We start from the raw sequence: 17,678 nt of genomic DNA on the forward strand, positions 1-17,678 counted from the left end.
CCACATTTCGTATGAAACGCGCCATCGCCCTGAAGTTTCTACCACAGACGGTAGTTCGACCGCAGCCGTAGTGCGAAAACCCCTGCCCACCTTACCCCACGGCGGAGCTCGGTTGCAATTTGTAAATACGCGGCGTCGGCCGGCCCCCCAGCCGTGTTCCCAGAACCGGCAGACCGGCGCCCGACAGGCGGCGCCAAAACCTCGCATTGGTGCATCTATTTATCGACATTATATAGATGTATGTATATACAGAGCCGGTCACGGCAGCACCGCTTGGCCATAAAGCCTGCGGGTGTCGACGAGTAGTCCAGCAGACGGCGAACGGCGGCTGAGAGATAGAGGTCTCCTCTCTGACTGACTGGAGCAGATTGTCTCATTCAAACCAAGAGGTGAGGGGGAGGGGAGGGCGGCCACGTGGGATGGCGCCCACTGATCATGCCGCCTCGGCGGTGCAAAGTGCAGTGGTCTGACCGATATGGGTACAATCAATTATGCCATTAGCTGGGCGTTGAATAGTGTGTAATCAACAACAATGAAAATGCTGATATGTAAGGGTGGATCACTCATCAGAAATAAAGCCGTTCGTGATTTGCATCTCATTTTTGTCTGTACATTTATATGTTGCACATCGTACATTTTATATTCCTCAAATACAGCAGAATGGTGGGGCTGTATGCATGCATGTAGAAGCAGCTATCTGTAGTTTCCAAGCATTATTTTATTTGATGTGTTCGCAATTACTGATGGAACAGTTATAAATCCACAATAAAACTATGCTGTTCTACAACCATCCACTGCTAAGGTACGATTCGATTGTCTGCAAACTTGGTTATCAATAGTGACTGAAAGATGGTTACGGCGAAGGCAGAAGGCCGATAACCATCGGCGAACTACGTTTACGGCACAGGGTGCATTTCGTCGCCGTTAAAACGTTGCATGCTTAGGTATAGGCCATCTTTCTGTCGCGAGGCGTGGCGAGACGCCGAGAAAATAACTTTTATCAGGGAAGCAAAATTCTAATACCCCTTTTAATGAGATCGATGGCTGTCGAGCGTCGAGTTAATAGGCGCATTCGGATGCTTATACAGACCATTGTATAGGTACAATGTACATGTGCAGACACTATAATATTTAGTGCCTACACATGTACTGTTGTCTAAAAATAGAAAGATAATCAGCACGGATTGGGATTGTGAAAATCAATGCAATTACAGCAATTAATTCGTGAATAATGAAAGGAAACGGCCAGGACCATTTGATAAATGAACTTACTTGTAGTGAATGAAAACATTGTTCTAGAAAAACTGAAAGCGCTAAACAAAGTCGATATTTATCCCACCATTTACAAGGGGAGAGTTTAACGTTATTTTTTACACTGTTTAACACACCTGCCGATTATTCACATTAACTTGATAGCTTATGTAGTCGCCGTAAAATATTTTCCTTTTTCTGTAAGAACTTATAATTAGCTGCAAATTTTTGGTTCGGTTCAATAGAATTGATGATAACCGAATTTCTGACGGCATCGAATCTTAGTTCCGGCAAAAATGTAGTTAGCTCACCAATCCTATCCAAGGAGTAGGTTTCTATTCTACTCTTATTCTTAAATAAAAAACAAAAATCTATCTAAGGACAAAACAAAGGCTTTACCAATTGGCTTTCTTAGGACTTAAAGAAATAGCTTTCAACCCTTTCCAAAAACTATTCGGTTATGCGAGTAAAGAAGACACTTATGTAATATCTTCACCAGCTTTTTTTCATTGGTAGGTAGGTACTCAATCAAGAACTGTCTCGATAAAATCATATCTTCATTCATTCATTGAATATGCACAATTTGACTTCACCTAGACCTAAAGAAAGATCCAAATAGTAAATCATCTGGCTTCGATTAAACCAAGTACCAACCATCTAGTAAAATTCCATTAAACAAAGGTTAGGCCGTCAGCGGCGAAATGCATAAAAATTCAGATACGTTTTGTGAATTTTTTTCTTCAATAATATTTCACTTTTTGACCTTAACGTCTTTCACGTTTCAACCTTCGTGCAATAGCTTTATTATAAGCATCATGTTTCATAGTAACTTAAAACTTTCTATGGTTTCTATGGTGGCTTTCTTTTCTATGAATACTTCCGATTAGTTCACGGACTTGACGTTCGATGTCGTGAACTAACCGTCAGTAATCATCTTACACATACCTAAATCTATTCGCATTAGGTACGGATTAATCTTATATCACTTTTTAGCGCTAGCAGAGGTAAGCTTCACCACCACAATTGGTTGCAGTTTAACTATAAAGTCCACTCACCATTGCAAAAACTGTACCTAAAACGAGGACCATGTCGCATCTACTTGAGAATCATTAAACTTTCTATCAATATTATCACTAGTAAACCGGACGCGGGAAAGAAGGTCGGGTGGCAGTTTCGTGGTACCTTTCGCAACGAGCACCGCTTAGTGTGGCACTCGAGCCCAAAAGCCACTCATTCATACATTCTAAATTTCTAAAAACAAATACACGAACAAACAAAAACCTCAGTCTTCCCGGGTGATCCGCGGTCTGACGGTGCTTCTATATCTGTCCGGCAGATGGCAGCAGTACCGATGGTGAACCTGCGGGCGGCGACACGGCGCGTGGTGGTGACTGGTATCGGTCTGGTCACACCGCTCGGCTGCGGCACAACCGTCACCTGGAACAGGTCAGTAGACCTACCGGAGGAAGTCCGCTGACCTCTGACCCCTGGCGGCTGAGCGAGAGTCATCGTCAAAGAGATAAATCTGAGGACAGCTGGACACACTGATTGTAACGGGAAACGGATCTTTCCTGCCCAGCCACACAACGAAGTTTAAGTAGCTTGGATTTTCTTGCATCGTCACTTTGTTAAACTTCTAGCGGCTCAATGACTCTCAGTTCATGCTCGTCTTTCGTCGCAGGTGACCTCTCTGTGGTCCATCAGCTATCTCGTCACGTGCTTCTGCTCGCCTCACCCTCCCTCGGCCACACCAGCTCACCTGTCCTCTAACTCCGTTCCAGATTGCTGCGGGGCGACGTGGGCACGGTGGCGGTGGACGCCCGCGAGTACGAGCAGTCGCGCTCGCTGGTGGCGGCGCTGATCCCCCGCGGCTCCGAGCCCGGCCAGATGGACATGGCGGCGCGCTTCAGCGAGGCAGAGCGGCGCGTCATGGCGCCGGCGGTGCGGTACGCGCTGCTGGCCGCCGAGGAGGCCGTCCAGCAGGCCGGCTGGGCGCCCACCACCGAGGAGCAGCAGGTATATATGGAGCACGGACGGGTGACTGCCTGAGACCAGAGCGTGGGGCAGCCGAGCAGTGCGCAGCCGGATCGGGACTTTAGAAATAACACTTGATGCACGTACAAATTAAAGCAATTTCATTTCATACTGCCTCTTCGTGTACAGGACAAAGATAAAAATGAATTAAAATTCACGTGATTATGGTAAAAAATTCGCGTTTTAAACTATCTCAATAGCAAAATGTTTGTCAAAGATAACGATGGTCTATCAATGATCAGCCTATCAACGGCGACTACCAGCTCCAGGTCGATAACGTCCCTCCCCCGTCCCCGCAGGAGCGAACCGGTGTGGTAATGGGCATCAACATGACGGACACCCAGGAGATCATCAGCACCTCGGACCAGTACGGCGCTGGCGGCGGCGGCGCAAACAGCATCGGCAGGCACTTCATCCCGCGCATCTCGCTCAACATCGCCGCCGGCCAGCTCAGCATGCGCTACAACTGCCGCGGCCCCGTGCAGACATGCTCCAACGCCTGCGCGACGGGCAGCTACGCCGTCGGCGACGCCTTCCGCTTCATCAGGGACGGCTACGCAGACGCCATGCTGGCAGGATCGGCAGACGCCAACGTGTTCCCGCTGGCGATGGCTGGCTTTTGCCGGCTTGGCGCGCTCAGCACCGCCTACAACAGCGATCCGGCGCACGCGTCGCGGCCATTCGACGCCGCCCGAGATGGCTTCGTGCTGGGCGAGGGCGCCGCTGTGCTGGTGCTGGAGTCTCTGGAGCACGCGCGCCAGCGCGGCGCTGAGGTTCTGGCAGAGGTGCTCGGCTTCGGGCTCTGCTCGGACAGCTTCCACGCCACGGCGCCGCGGCCGGACGGCGACGGCTCGCGGCGCGCCATGGCGCTGGCGCTGCGGGACGCCGGCCTGCCGCGAGAGGCCGTCACTCATGTGAACGCACACGCCACCGCCACGCCAGTCGGTGACGGCATTGAGGCGCGCGTGCTGCGCGACCAGCTGCCGCACGCGCCGCTGGTATCGGCTATCAAGGGCGCGCTGGGACACATGATGGCCGCTTCTGGAGGCGTGGAGGCGGCCGTGACGGCTCTCAGCTGCCAGCATGGCCGCGTGCCGCCCATCGCCAACCTGACCCAGCCGGACGTGGACGGCATCGACTACGTGCGCGACGAGCAGCGTGAGTGGAGCGTCTCGCACGGCCGCAGGATCGCGCTCTCCAACTCGTTCGGCTTCGGCTGTGTCAACACGTCCCTCTGCATCGCTGAGTTTCAGGACTGATGACTGCCAGGGCGGAGAGTGACCGGAGGTGGTCAGATGAATCTCACTGCTGTCGCCGTTCGAAGGATATTTTCGATGGATATTCCGATGTTGACCTATGACGTTACACTTGTAATGCGGCGGCAGGTACGCCGCTGTTGATGGGATAATCACGAGTGCTAATAAGCATGAGCAGCGAAAATCCCATAAATTCACTCATTGTTCAGATTATGATATTTCTTGTGTTGTTGTCACACTTTGTTAGTAGGTAAGCGATGTTGACGTCACTTTCAATCTCGATTATTTATGAGCAGATATATATGATATTTATGACATGACGATGGCGATGTTCACCTGACTGTGTCGTTATTGAGCTATTAACCTGTACTATTGTCTGATGACGTGTGTTACCGACGCACATTCTCCATGAGGTTTAATAGCCAGTGATATTTTAGAATACATGTTGAAACATACAATATAATATCTGTTTGTCATCGGAGAACGGTAAACAAGTATGTATAACTGTTACTAACCTAGCTTCGATACGAAAATAGTTTCGACTGCATTTAGCTATATTATATCAGCTGTCTAGCGTCATGCATGTCAAACCCGATGCCGATGGTGGGATATACATGGACACAATCACGAATACGGAACGAAACGAAATTATAGAGCTGGACATTGCCCTCAAACAAACCTGAATATTTGCCCGACCGAATAATAATAAAAAAATCCGGCGGTTCACCCCGGGACAAAACAATTTAACGTGCCTTTCTCGAGCGCAGGTATCGCACAAACGACCATTAGGTACACAACGTTTTTGGCTCCTATACCCGATGGACCCCGAAACACTCAGTGGGTGTCGCTATAAAATGTTCCACGGCGTGCGCATATACTCAGGGCCAAGAAAGAAACTGGGCCGTTCAACACTGAGCAGTGAACATTTCAGAACTCATCGTTGAGCCGGCATTGTCGACGACTACTGACGTCATTTGGCTCGTGTTATTATATATCAGCTTTCCTATGCATGGTCGCATACTCTCACACTGTGATGAAAGCATTCTGCACACAATGCCAGCTGAACGCGGTAGAACAAGGCGGCCCGCAAATATGATGAATTATTACTACAATTAACATTATTATTATCACAACACTCTTTCGGCTTTCAGGGGCAATCTGAGTGGCGCTCTTCGTCTCCTTTGCCCGTGCCACGACATCGCAATGACCGGAGAAGTGTTTCAACAAATCATATTCAATCAACCGTGAAGTCCTCTAATAAAAAAATCGAGCGTAAAAACGTAATAAGAAAGATCACACAATGAAGAACATTTGGCGACACAAAAATCAAACTCATTAATAATTGAATTTATTCTTACTTACCTACATGATGTATTCTTACAATTCTTACAACCCTTAACACTATACCTACCTTACGAGTACCTATACCTACATGCAAAGTTGTGAGAATGTCTGATAGAACGGCATGATTACCTATGTAGAAATCAGATTAGGTATATCACGCGCGACCTGACCCACTCCGCGCTTAGCGTGGGCTTCGATTCTGCCAATCCGTTCATTCGAACAGTCGAGCCTAATTTATTATGAGAAAAAAAAACACACACACACCTTTGAGCCTCTTCAACAAAATGTGATCCACTCAAATCAAGCACAGCTCAAATCATTCTGTGCGTAAGCTCCGTGCCCATCACCACTGAGATCATCATCCTATCGATGTGCTTACGCAATTTTATGGTATTTTTTTTTTTGAAGATATGTGCTTACTGCTTACGCACATCGACAGCATGGGCCACAGGAGCAGAGCCGCTCAATATGTTTACGAACAACAATGACTTCACTTGTTCCCTCGAACACGTATGACGTATGTGGGTATGTGCGCACGGTAACGACACACCTCCACGAAATTGGTTCTCCCAGGCAGCAATGGTCATAGACCAAGGCATCCGAGACCCGCGAGGTCCTTAACAGGCCAAGCCGACCCATACACACGGTATATGAACCTTTGGCGTAGTGCGGGCTAACGTATTGCGCGCGTCGGAGGAGCAAACAATTTTCCAGCGACGCGTTACCAGCAACGGAGCAGCAGTCGGTCGGTGGAGTACGGTCAGCGTGGTAATTGTCCATTAGCAGTCGGTGGTCAAGTGTTTCTGAAAAGGTGAGCTCCACGAGTCACATGAATGGGGAGTCAAACGTCATAGACAATGCGCACAAGGAACACGGTTTGGATATTGGATGGCTTCCACTGCAACTCAAGAGGTATAAACCATTTAATGGTAGTGTGCATAAGAAAGTAGGCATACAGCGTTAACTGGTAGCTGTTTAAAAAAAGAAGAATATGCTAATCGTGTCGTGCGACAATGCCGCCAGTTGGTGAAATACGATGGAATCGGCGTTCTTGCCGCCGCCGCTCCAGGTAGACTGACCCGCATGCTCGGGATGCTTTGCGGGCTAGCCTTTATAACGTAGGCGCGAATTCAGGGCTTTCTAGACCTTCTGATTTAGTTAGATGAATTTCGGTGGCTTGTCATTCGATTTCTGGTGTAATACGAATGAGTGGTTGGTACTTACGGACGCGTGAACAAAGCAAATGCGTATTGGCAATAATAAACAGACTTGCGACAGATGCTCAATATTTGATACAAAATTGTTAGTAGGTAACGCGATTTGTTATGCCTTAGATGTAATCATCTGCAGTGTGCACGTGCACGTGTATGTATGTACGTGCAGAATCTGCACGTACATACATACACGTGCACGTGCACGTACATATGTGCAGATGTAATCGTGCAGATCGTATGTGCACTGTGCAGTATGTTATTTGCCTGAAAATGTCAAAAATGGTGAACGATGCCTCTTACAGACTCGCATTGAGCCGATACCGATACGCAGAGCGATATGCGTTGAAAAATTGAACATATGCTTTACCTAAGATGTTTTCTGAAACCAAATATGCCTATCTATATATGTTTAGAGTTTAATATATGATTTCAAGTTTTTACGACTAGACATCTTAATTCAAGGTAGGTACGTTTTTTCGGCTACTAGCCGTTTATTGTTTTCGTTTCGGATTTTCGACCTTCACATCGAGGTCGTTGTCAAGAAACATATGCATAACAATGACATATTGTTACATGTTTCTTGACAACGACCTCGATGCGAAGGTCGAAAATTCGAAACGAAAACAATAAACGACTAGTAGCCGAAAAAACGTACCTACCTTGGATGTTTAGAGTTGTTCATGATTGCGAAACGTTTTCAGATAGCTCAAGCCATCGGCGTAGAGATAAAGGGGAATCAATTATGCATTTAGACACTAATATAGCGCAACTGCCTTTGGCATGACCAGGCATAGGTACATGAGAATGCGCCGTTTTTTAGCCTCGGCCTTGACAGCAAAGATTGTCTTCTACTTATATATCTGTTTATTAACTTACCTAACTATTCATCCCACACATTGTACTACAAAACGACAAGGTCAAACGAGCAAGCAGAGACCACATTATCACGTTTAAACGGGTAGCTACTGTGTCCAAGTCCTTGCTCCTCGTGAATGTCCGTGACGATATGATAGATATATGACAGCATCGTTAATAACGGGTTGTTAGTTGTTATTGCGGTTAGAAATAGCAATCTGACAAGTCATCTATCAACCCTACGTGGCCCACTTTTGTCTTTCTTGTCTACTCGTTGAGTCGTTTACATTGGTGCCCACATATCTTAATTGCCAGTGTGCATTTCGCACTCCGATTGCCGTTGTTAACAAGAGGTTAGCAACATCAATGCCACATTCATCTCACAGATAACGTTTCGATTTTCGGCGCCCATATCTTGGCCCCACTAACATCCAGACGTCGCGTCACAAAGGCAGCGTTCCTCTCAGTGAGTTGGGACCGCCGCCCACCGGTACGCGCCGCTCACTGATCGCCCGCTTGGCGCCCTCGATCCGCATGTCCCCGCCGGATGTTGTGCAGCAGCCGGTGCAGCACATCATCCTCACTCCACACCAATGCCGGCGCCGACTCACGCCGCATATGCCGCCGCGCCGTATGTGTCGCGTGTGCGCCACCCGTCCGCCCTGGCTCCCCTGAATCTACCACCGAGGACAATGGAAGCTCTTCGGCGTCCAGCTGAGTGAGCTGTAGGTCTCCTTCATCCATGACGAACGTGGACGCGGACCTCGCGTTCTTGCGCGGCCCCTCCAGTTGGGGCGGGTCGGGTGTCTCCGGCGGATGCCAGACCAGGTCGGTGCTGTGCTGCTGCGGCGGCGCCGGCTGCGGAGGCGGGACCGGGTCCGCGGGACACACCTGGCTCACCGTGAACACTCGCGACGCCTGCGCACCGCGCGGCACCAGAGACACGGCGGGCACGGAGGCGCGTCTGCCGGGCGCCCGGCGCCGCGCCGGCCGGGACGCCGGCAGCAGCGGCAGCAGCGCCACTATAGCCAGAGGTCCTGACGGCGGCGGAGAGACCGGGGGACCAGGAGACAGCGGCCGGCACGGGTCCCGCGACGGACTGGGAGAGCGCAGCGGCAGCGGCTCCAGGCGTAACGTGTCATCTGAGACGGCGCGCAGAGTGGACCAGCGGTCCGGTGACGAATGTCCCGTTACCGGCCTCTCGGGCTGCAACACCTGCTGGTCCGCAGGCGCCGTGTGCTGCTCCGATACCGACGCGGAGCCATCCTTAGGATCACCGTGATCATCAAAATCGACACGTTGACGCGAGTCGTCGTCTTGATACACCTCATCATTGACTGCGCTCACGTCTGATACAATCGAGCCGTTCCAGAGAGGCGGGGGCGCCGGCTCGTTCGCAGGGGCTGGGGCCGGGACCTGGGTGGGTACCAGTGGCGGCAGAGGGCTCATGGTCAGTCTGGGAGGGGTGCGGCCGCTGCTGACCGGCCGCGACTCGAGGTCCCCGTCCCACAGTGTCGGCGTGCGCGGCGGCTCGTCCGGCGGCACCTCCGTTTGCTCCTCCGGCGGTGTCTGGAGACTCTGAACTCTGCAGCGACTGGCGCCCCCGCAGCCGCCGAGGCGCCACACCAGGAGGTGCGTGCCCTCAACGGTGGCGGCCAGCAGCAGCAGCAGTGCCAGCTGCACGGCCACCGCCAGCGGAGTGACCGTCTGGAGGAACACGGCCACCAGCGCCGCCTGGCCGGCCGCCGCGGCGCCCACCAGCAGCGGCACGGCGAGCGCCAGCAGCGCGACTCCGCGGCGCCAGGCGCCAGCGGCCAGCAGCGCGGCGGCCACCAGGCTGGCGCCGCTGACGGCCGCCGCGTGCCCGCTGGAGGTGCGCCAGCTGACGGCGCCGTCCGCTAGCCGCAGCGCGCTCAGCATCAGCGTGATGCCGGCGGTGGGCAGCAGCGCGGCCGCCAGCAGAGCGCAGCGCACGTGCAGCGGCGGCACCGAACACCGCCGCCGCGGCACCGCAGGGGCCGGCTTCATCCAGAGAGGTACTGCAGACGGCAGGACGCTACTCCTAGTGTAGGCTTAGTGGCTTCGATCGCAGACAAGGCGCTTATTGTTAAATGAGTCCTCGCTGCTAGTGACACTAGCTACGCCTGCTTCAAAAGGACTTTTTAACTGTCACATATTTAATTCACTGTACGTTGCCGGTTGCATATAAAAGTTGCAGTCATGACACACCTGGTAAGCAAATGAGTCAGACGCAGTACCTACTGATGAGCTACTGCGTCCGCTGATGTCTATTCCAGTCCACTGATGAACCGTTCATCCACTGGTGATGAAGTACTGGTGAGTGGTGGTGGTGATAGCGGATGTGTTCACTGCTTATCGACCGTCAGAGATATTCAGTTCGAAAGCCAGTGTCGGTTCCCATCATCGAACTACGCATTCATCGAGCTGCGGCACAGTTGTTTCACCAGCTCACTGACGATATTTCCACTGAAACCTCTCACCTCCTCGCCTCCGCTTTCATGGTAAACCGCCATGCCTTCAAACACGGCTTTTTAGCTCCTGCCCACCCAGCACCCGAGCGGGCCGAAGTGGGGCGGTTTTTCCGTGACCACTCCCGTTCGAAGACGTCACCGCACGCCGCTCGCTCCACCCGCGCGGCTGAGACGTCACCGCACGGCGTCACCGCTCTCCCGCGTCACGGCGTCACACGGCGTCCGTCACACGGCGCCCGTCGTACGCCGGCCACCTGTGCACGTTGCACGCTGCACCGTGCACGCTGCGTCACTACGGCGCACTGCCCGACCGCTCTGTTACGGCGTTGCTGTAGAGACGGTGCATTGACATCGATCAGGCCCACGGGTCCCGACGGCACACACCTGTTTTGAACTGCCGGCCCGCCGGCCGCACGGTCTACGGACATGTCATGCCATCGCGTGCCGGATGTCCCAGAAGCGATAATCGCCATCGACCCCCGCAGGATGGCTCGGCCGATCCGCACTGATGTTCGATCAGATATATTGACAATGATGGAATTTAGATCGATACATTGAGCTGCAGTGCTTACCAGCTCTGAACTCATAACGTCCATGATATTCTAGAAGGTCATCAAAGCCCAAGTAACCTAATTTTGAAGTCAGATAGGTGTCATCCCTGTGTATAGTCTCTCTTGAAAGTATCGCGTCATGGGCTGCGGCGGCTCGGCGAACTATTCCCTTCAGTTTGAGGACCCCAGCAGTAAGGTCATGGCCTGTATCATAAAAGTACGCTGTAACACGATTCTACGCCGGCGGTAGGAGGAAAACTGCTATATGACGCAGGCACCAGCGGCTGACAACTGGGTGAAAACAGGCGGAGGCCGGCCAAAGGTCATGCTCGTATCGCTCGCCTTGCCCCGTCCCCCGCCTCAGGCGGATACCGGCGCCGCCTGGGCTCACCAGCCGGGCGCTCATTGGTCTGCCTTAGTGGGCGCCAATCACTCGTGCGCATGACGCGAAAAATCACAAGGGAGCAAAGTTCCGTCATAGCCCTTCTGTGAAGAGGCCTTCTGAACGACGTAAAACTTGTCATGAGGGAGGGGGGGGGGGCAACCTGGCATCAAATGGGGCTTTTAAAAAGAAGACGGCTGAACGGTGAATATTCTTTTTTGGTGCCGTTCACTAAGCGGCTCATTCAAAAGAGAGAACTTCAAGTAGGTAGGTATATGACTATAATTGGCTAGAGAGCGAATTGACAAATTGGCTGGAGAGATAATTTTTGTGATTTGAATCCGCTCGCGGGTGCATATGCAACCACGGATGCATTCTGTTAGCGGGCGCAACTGATGATTTTGTTTTGTTTTGTATTCGTCCACGGATTTCCGGATTTTACCAAAAACCTGTGACAGTTGTGCTGATGACAGGTCAAATTGTTAACTTTGCAATGAAACAATCTCAACAAATCCTCTGCGAGTAGGGTGGCTTCCGTTGACCACATGCCTACTCCCATCACAAGCTACCGGACGGCGACTGCCACCTCCCCCTATCCCTCCGCAGTCCGCAACCACTCCCCTCGGCCCGGCCCGCTGCGCTGGCTGCCTCCGCGTCTCAGGCTTCGGTCAGTGCTTCCAGCGGCTCTCAAACTTTTCCGCTCAGCCGCGGCTGGGACGGGTGGCGCCTTCAGAGTCGCGATACTTTCAAGAGAGACTATACCTACCCTACATACCTAAGTGAACGCCTACCTGTTAAAAATAAGCTCTTCACTCGCGCTTGACTGGGGGGGGGGGGGGGTATTGAGCACCCAATCTCCGAGCGTATTGACACGAAACTTTCAGCAAATTCGCCAGTACCAATATGACAACTTCCCGCTAAAGGAAAATTTCGTAGCTACCATGGGTCAGCCTGAAATGACGTCAGAGCGCCGCCGTGTTCGGAGTACATTGGTCACTATTTCCGATTTCATGGCTGTATGGACCAAAACCATCCGTCACCTGCCCTATACCTATACATGTCACATGACCTATGTATAGTCGACTACAGAATGATGTTCCACTTTTCGCAGGCAATTATTTGCCTTGAGTGGTAGGCTGTGCCGCATCACACGGGCTGAGTTCACAAATTATAGCTTTGCCCCAATGCTCACAATCGACACGCTTAATTGCGTGATAAACGGCACAACTTAGCACTCCGGTCAACTAATAGCTTCTGAGGAGTGGAACATCATTCTGTAGTCGACTAATACCTATTGTCCAGTACCAATTATGGATTGATGAATATGATTCACCAATGGACGGTTCGGCCCATCGCCAGAAATCCATGGCGACGCTCGAAACTTCAGCAATCTGCCAAAATTATAACGAGTTTTTAATCGTAATCACAGACTCTGCCCAGAGTTCGTTATACTTATCGTAAGAACTTTCTATTGGTTTCATAGGATGTGTCCTTACATGCTCCTTCGTTAGCCATCGCATCGGTATCCTAAAATTTGTCGCATCTTAGCATAAAAAGGTAAATTTGCCCACCTATGGGCCATGTATATCAATATAAAAGGCTAGGAAACATAGCCGGGTCGTTCGTTAACCCGCGGCCGCACCGTGCTCGGGGGGAGGGGGTAGGGGGTTACGCCCCCTCAGGTTTTTTTTTGCGAATACGCCGCCGCCGTTTTTGGTACACCTATTTATACATCTTTTCCACACATGTTCTGAAAATTTCAGGCCCGGGTCGTTCCAGGTCAGGTCACCAGGTCACGTCAAGTCACCTTACCCCAGAAAAGGTTCAAAGGCTCGCTATAGCTACATCGACTGAACGATCACTTTGATATTTTCAGCGACTGATAAGAATAACAGTGCTTAAAATATAGATCTCAGATTTTTTTTTATATCTGTGACCTAAGGTCAGGTCAATTTTACGACCTCTCCATTAGGTACTTAGATACCTATGTATGTAGGTATCCTACCTAAGTCAATGGGAGAAAATTGAAATGCGCCTCTTTTGGATGATTGTCGTTGAAAACATTCTTCAACATCGGTTCATAGGTAAACATGCACTGAATCGGAAAATGCATCTGTGACCCCTCTGTGTGTCCCTGAGGTCATCTCAGGTCATGAACGGTAACCAGCAGTTTTTGGCTATAACTTTTCATAGATACATGCTAGAGCGTTGAAAACACGTAAGATGTGTTCAGCTCGACGATACGGATCGACTGATGGTATGCAAAATGACTCTTTCCGGTGAGGTCATAACATTGACCTGAGTTCAAATTTTCAAAATGACCTTTTAAGGCCAACGAATAGTTCATTCGACGCGTCTCGACGCGAGGAACACGATGCTGGCAAAAGTAATGTCGTGGCTCTCTTATAGTCGAAAGTTATAACCAAAAATCATTTTTCATGAAAACTGCTCGTATTTAGAGTTTTTGCCCTCTGGAGGCTAAACCGTTAACCGGAGCTCAAATCTGAGAACTGTCAAATAGGTACAGGCCTTCCTGAATACTCAGAAAGGTCTGTAAAATGGATATCGAATGCGCTTTTCCGCGGCGCTGTAGCTCTATTGGTTCCCGAGTTAGCCGTTGGCAATTTTCAAGATGGTTGAAATGGACCTTTAATGACCTCTGGTGACCTGACCTTTGACCTGAGGCCAGTTTCAGCAACAGAAAAATAGCCGCCTGCCGGTTTTTTTTTGCCTTGACCGCTTCACATACCGCATACGCCACGAAGCGTAAACGGTAAAGCCCTATATCCGCTTACGTGCCCATCGCGTTTACACTCCGTATGTGAAGCGGTCTTAAGGCAAAAAATTCCGGCAGGCGGCTATTTTTCTGTTGGTGAAACTGGTCTCTGACTCTGACCTAAAAATGACCGAAGTGTTTCAGTCATTACAGTAGAAACTAGAATCCGCTTAATAAATCCTCTGACAATAAATCGAGCCGCTTATTATGGCCGCCTGAGCTGTTTACGGATTTTCTCCATAGATACCCATAGTTAATAAATCCGCTTAATAAATCCACGCACTCCGCTTAATAAAGCCACTTGGGAGTTTCGAAGTCCGCGGGGACGTCTCCCCACTCGAAATGTGGCATGCAACCCGCTCCCAAACAACTGTTCTGAAGCAGCGCATGGTGTGTCGTTTCGGGAACTAGCGAATGAAGTTTAGTACCGCCGTTCACCGGTGGATGGCGCTAGCTGGTAGTTTCGGCGAAAACTCCGTCTGAGATGTTTGAAGGCTTCCCTTAATCCCTTGTTCAAACATGGACCCCGTCAGCCCCGGCAGAGGTATTTGTCCAGTGTACACCGCACCTGAGGACGGGTCAGCTGAGGGAGGGGAGTCACTATTGTGGCCTGAGGAATGCCGCGCCGGTCGGGGGACGGGGTCGGGAGGAGGGGGGGGGGGGCAGCGCCGTTATTGCGGTGACGGGCTGGCTTGTCGCCTGGCTACGTTCAGTCGGCGAGGCGCTGCGCATGACCCGGGAGCAGCTGAGAGTCCATATAGACAATTGGCCCGTTTGAAGCACGAACACTTGAAATATTGCTGGTGCAGAATTTTAACATAGAGACGATGTTTTTTTGTGTGTGCCAAATTTTGTGTAGGTAGGTGCATGTAGGGAATTGATAGAAGGCTATTGTGACAAAGGTTTAAAAAAATCGGTCCAAATTTTTTTTTGAGATATCGAGGTTGTAGTGACATCATGATTTAAGTTTTCGACAAAAAACGACACATGTTTAAAAAATCATGGTATAAAATCACAGAATAGACATACAGACATGCCGTAAACGTCATTGGACTGCCAATAGGTACCATGAACAATCAAATTGCCATCTTCGATTTTTGGTTACCTATCGTTCTACGGTTTCCAAACTATTGAACGGAATCTTGGCAATTTCTCGTGACTACTTCACGACCATGATGCATGCATTTCATAACCCGCACCCCGCTGGGGGTCCTAGAATTACACGCCCTGCTGGTGGGCGGGGGTGTTTGAACACCCCCCTTTTTAACTCGGCTCCTGGGCCATGTAGCGATACGAGGAAAGCGACGTTCGAAAAAGCGTAAGGAATAATGGCGAAATTACTTAGGTCAGTTTTCGGTCAGGTCAAAGGTCAGGTTACCAGAAGTGTTTTGGACCCATGCTACTGAAAGCCCATTTCATGTGTTTGACCTGACCTTGACCTGACCTGTGACCTTGAAATTCAACTTTCAGGTAGGGTAGACCGGGGCAAGTCGCCCCGCCGAGGTAAAACGCCTCACCGATGTTTCTCGGAACTGGCAAGGTTCTGGGGAAACATTCTCTCTTCTATAAAACGTGCACTATACGATCATTATATGAGCAGACTGGAAAGAAATTGTGATGACTCTTTAGGGAGATATAGCCAAAAATGTGTTTTTGGAGTGATTTTTATGTTTTGTTGTCAGATTATGCATCCTGGCGTTCTTTTATCGTCCACATCAGGTTAACGATTTTTATGTATTTTGAACAACTATTGTCTAGCGCTTATAATGACGGGTTGGTTCGTGTTAAATTATGTCTTCCTGGAGTGCAAGGCGTTGTTCTCTGACCGAACTACGTGATGGGGTAAAACGCCCCAGTAGGTCGCGGGGCAAAAAGCCCCATGGGGCGTTTTACCTCATGTGTTGTTCGGACTACCCACTTCCTAATGTTCGGTAGCTGGCGAACGGTATATTTCTATGCATTTATATGTACTTTTCTCAGCAACTGGATGGCATAAGAAGTATTTTGTTAACATTTGCATTGTAATAATTTATTATTTGGCCTTATGAGGCAGTTGAAAAACCTGCTCATACAATAGTGTCGTAGCTGAACACCTGATAGGATGGATGGTGCTAACTTCAGTGCCGTGCCTCCCAAGGTCTAACGGACCTTTCATATAAGATTTAGTCAACTAGCATGTTTAATCTTTAATCTAGAGTATGGGGCTTCTTGCCCCAGGCCGTGGGGCGTTTTGCCCTGGGGTTGGGGCAAAACGCCCTATTTGCAGTGGCTTCACAAACCACTTCCTAGCTGGGAGTCCGATCATAATTGAATGAATTTGAGAGATGGAATTTAAAGTAAAATGTCCAAAGAACGCATTGACCACAAATTTGGCCTTCCAGGTGATGTGGGACAAAAGTTATGCAGCAAAATAAATTATCTGGGGCGTCTTGCCCCAGGCTACCCTACTCATCGGAAGTGTCTCGTCGCGTTCTTTCGTTTGCCTCTCGTCCGTTTTGCTGCGTCCATTGGTTCTTGAGTTATCGGCTTGGTAGCTCTATTGGTTCCCGAGTTGTGCGCCGCTTTTTGAAGAAAAACTTTGACATACCTAGGCAAAATTTGACCTTTGGCGACCGGACCTTTCACCTGACTTAAAAAACGACAAACTATTTTCTTCATTATTTTTACGCTGATTTGAATGCCACTTACCGCGTGTCACCACGTGGCCCAGGAGCCGAGTTAGACGTGTGAAAACGCCCCCTCCCCCTCAGCAAGACACGGAAAACTATGACCATCAGCACGGCGCGGGTTAACTTGGCAGTTTAGCTTATCCGCCCCCTTCTAGCCAAACGCTCATCCACTGTTTTAGCCTACGTCAGGGGAGCTGAGGACGCCGAGACCCCGGACCTGGTGGCCGCCGTGGCCCCTGATGCAGATTGATGCCGAGTTACATGCTATCGAGGACATCACCGATGTACCCGGTCAATTTTATTTCGCCGCCGACCTGAATATTATATATGTTACAGGCAAAGTGAAAACTCGGGCATTTTGCGAAATGCCTAGGCAATTTGCAAAATGCCTGACCCGCCAGGCATTTTGCAAAATGCCCAGGCAGTTTGCAAACTGCCTGACCCACCAGGCATTTTGCAAACTTCCTAGGCATTTTACAAAATGCCTGACCCGCCAGGCATTTTGCAAAATGCCTGGATTTCCATATATTCCACCGTTTTTGTTGACTACAGCCGTTGATCATAAACGTTCCACTGTGACTGACCCCACAACACATTTCACATGTGTTGTGTTCACATTGACACATTCCACGGTCACGAATACGGGTGTCACGAAATTGTTGCGGGATGTTGTACTGGTGTCCCGAAATGTATTGCATCGTAGTTGCGTCAGTGTTCTCCAGCACCTCGCTGACAAGTTATCAGCGGCCACATGGTCTGTCCCCGCGGCACCTGGTGAAGCTCAAATAGGCCTCTGTAGCCCATCATGCCCCAAACGAGAATCCTCAGTGCCCATTGGGTGCTTCACCGTCTCG

The 17,678-nt window shown here is 50.2% G+C and overlaps 1 protein-coding gene across 1 annotated transcript; it reads left to right on the forward strand.

Annotated features, from left to right (window-relative positions):
- Positions 1 to 289: 289 nt before the first annotated feature.
- On the forward strand, positions 290 to 5,004 carry LOC122392373 (3-oxoacyl-[acyl-carrier-protein] synthase, mitochondrial-like). Its single transcript, XM_043387170.1, has 4 exons — positions 290 to 389; positions 2,588 to 2,697; positions 3,033 to 3,267; positions 3,585 to 5,004. Exons 2-4 carry the CDS (start codon positions 2,588 to 2,590, stop codon positions 4,542 to 4,544), a joined length of 1,305 nt encoding a protein of 434 aa, XP_043243105.1. The 5' UTR covers positions 290 to 389; the 3' UTR covers positions 4,545 to 5,004.
- The last annotated feature ends 12,674 nt before the right edge of the window (positions 5,005 to 17,678 follow it).

The sequence above is a fragment of the Amphibalanus amphitrite genome, unplaced genomic scaffold, assembly GCF_019059575.1.
Source record: "Amphibalanus amphitrite isolate SeventyFive unplaced genomic scaffold, NRLGWU_Aamphi_draft 000483F_arrow, whole genome shotgun sequence".
NCBI classification, from domain to species: Eukaryota; Metazoa; Arthropoda; class Thecostraca; order Balanomorpha; family Balanidae; genus Amphibalanus; species Amphibalanus amphitrite.

What these genes read in the sequence shown, in the direction of transcription:
- LOC122392373 (XM_043387170.1), top strand. Translation starts at nt 2,588, where the DNA reads ATGGCAGCAGTACCGATGGTGAACCTGCGGGCGGCGACACGGCGCGTG. An exon ending in ACAACCGTCACCTGGAACAG is followed by an intron (nt 2,698 to 3,032) that starts GTCAGTAGACCT and finishes ACTCCGTTCCAG; the next exon opens with ATTGCTGCGGGGCGACGTGG. An exon ending in CCACCACCGAGGAGCAGCAG is followed by an intron (nt 3,268 to 3,584) that starts GTATATATGGAG and finishes CCGTCCCCGCAG; the next exon opens with GAGCGAACCGGTGTGGTAAT.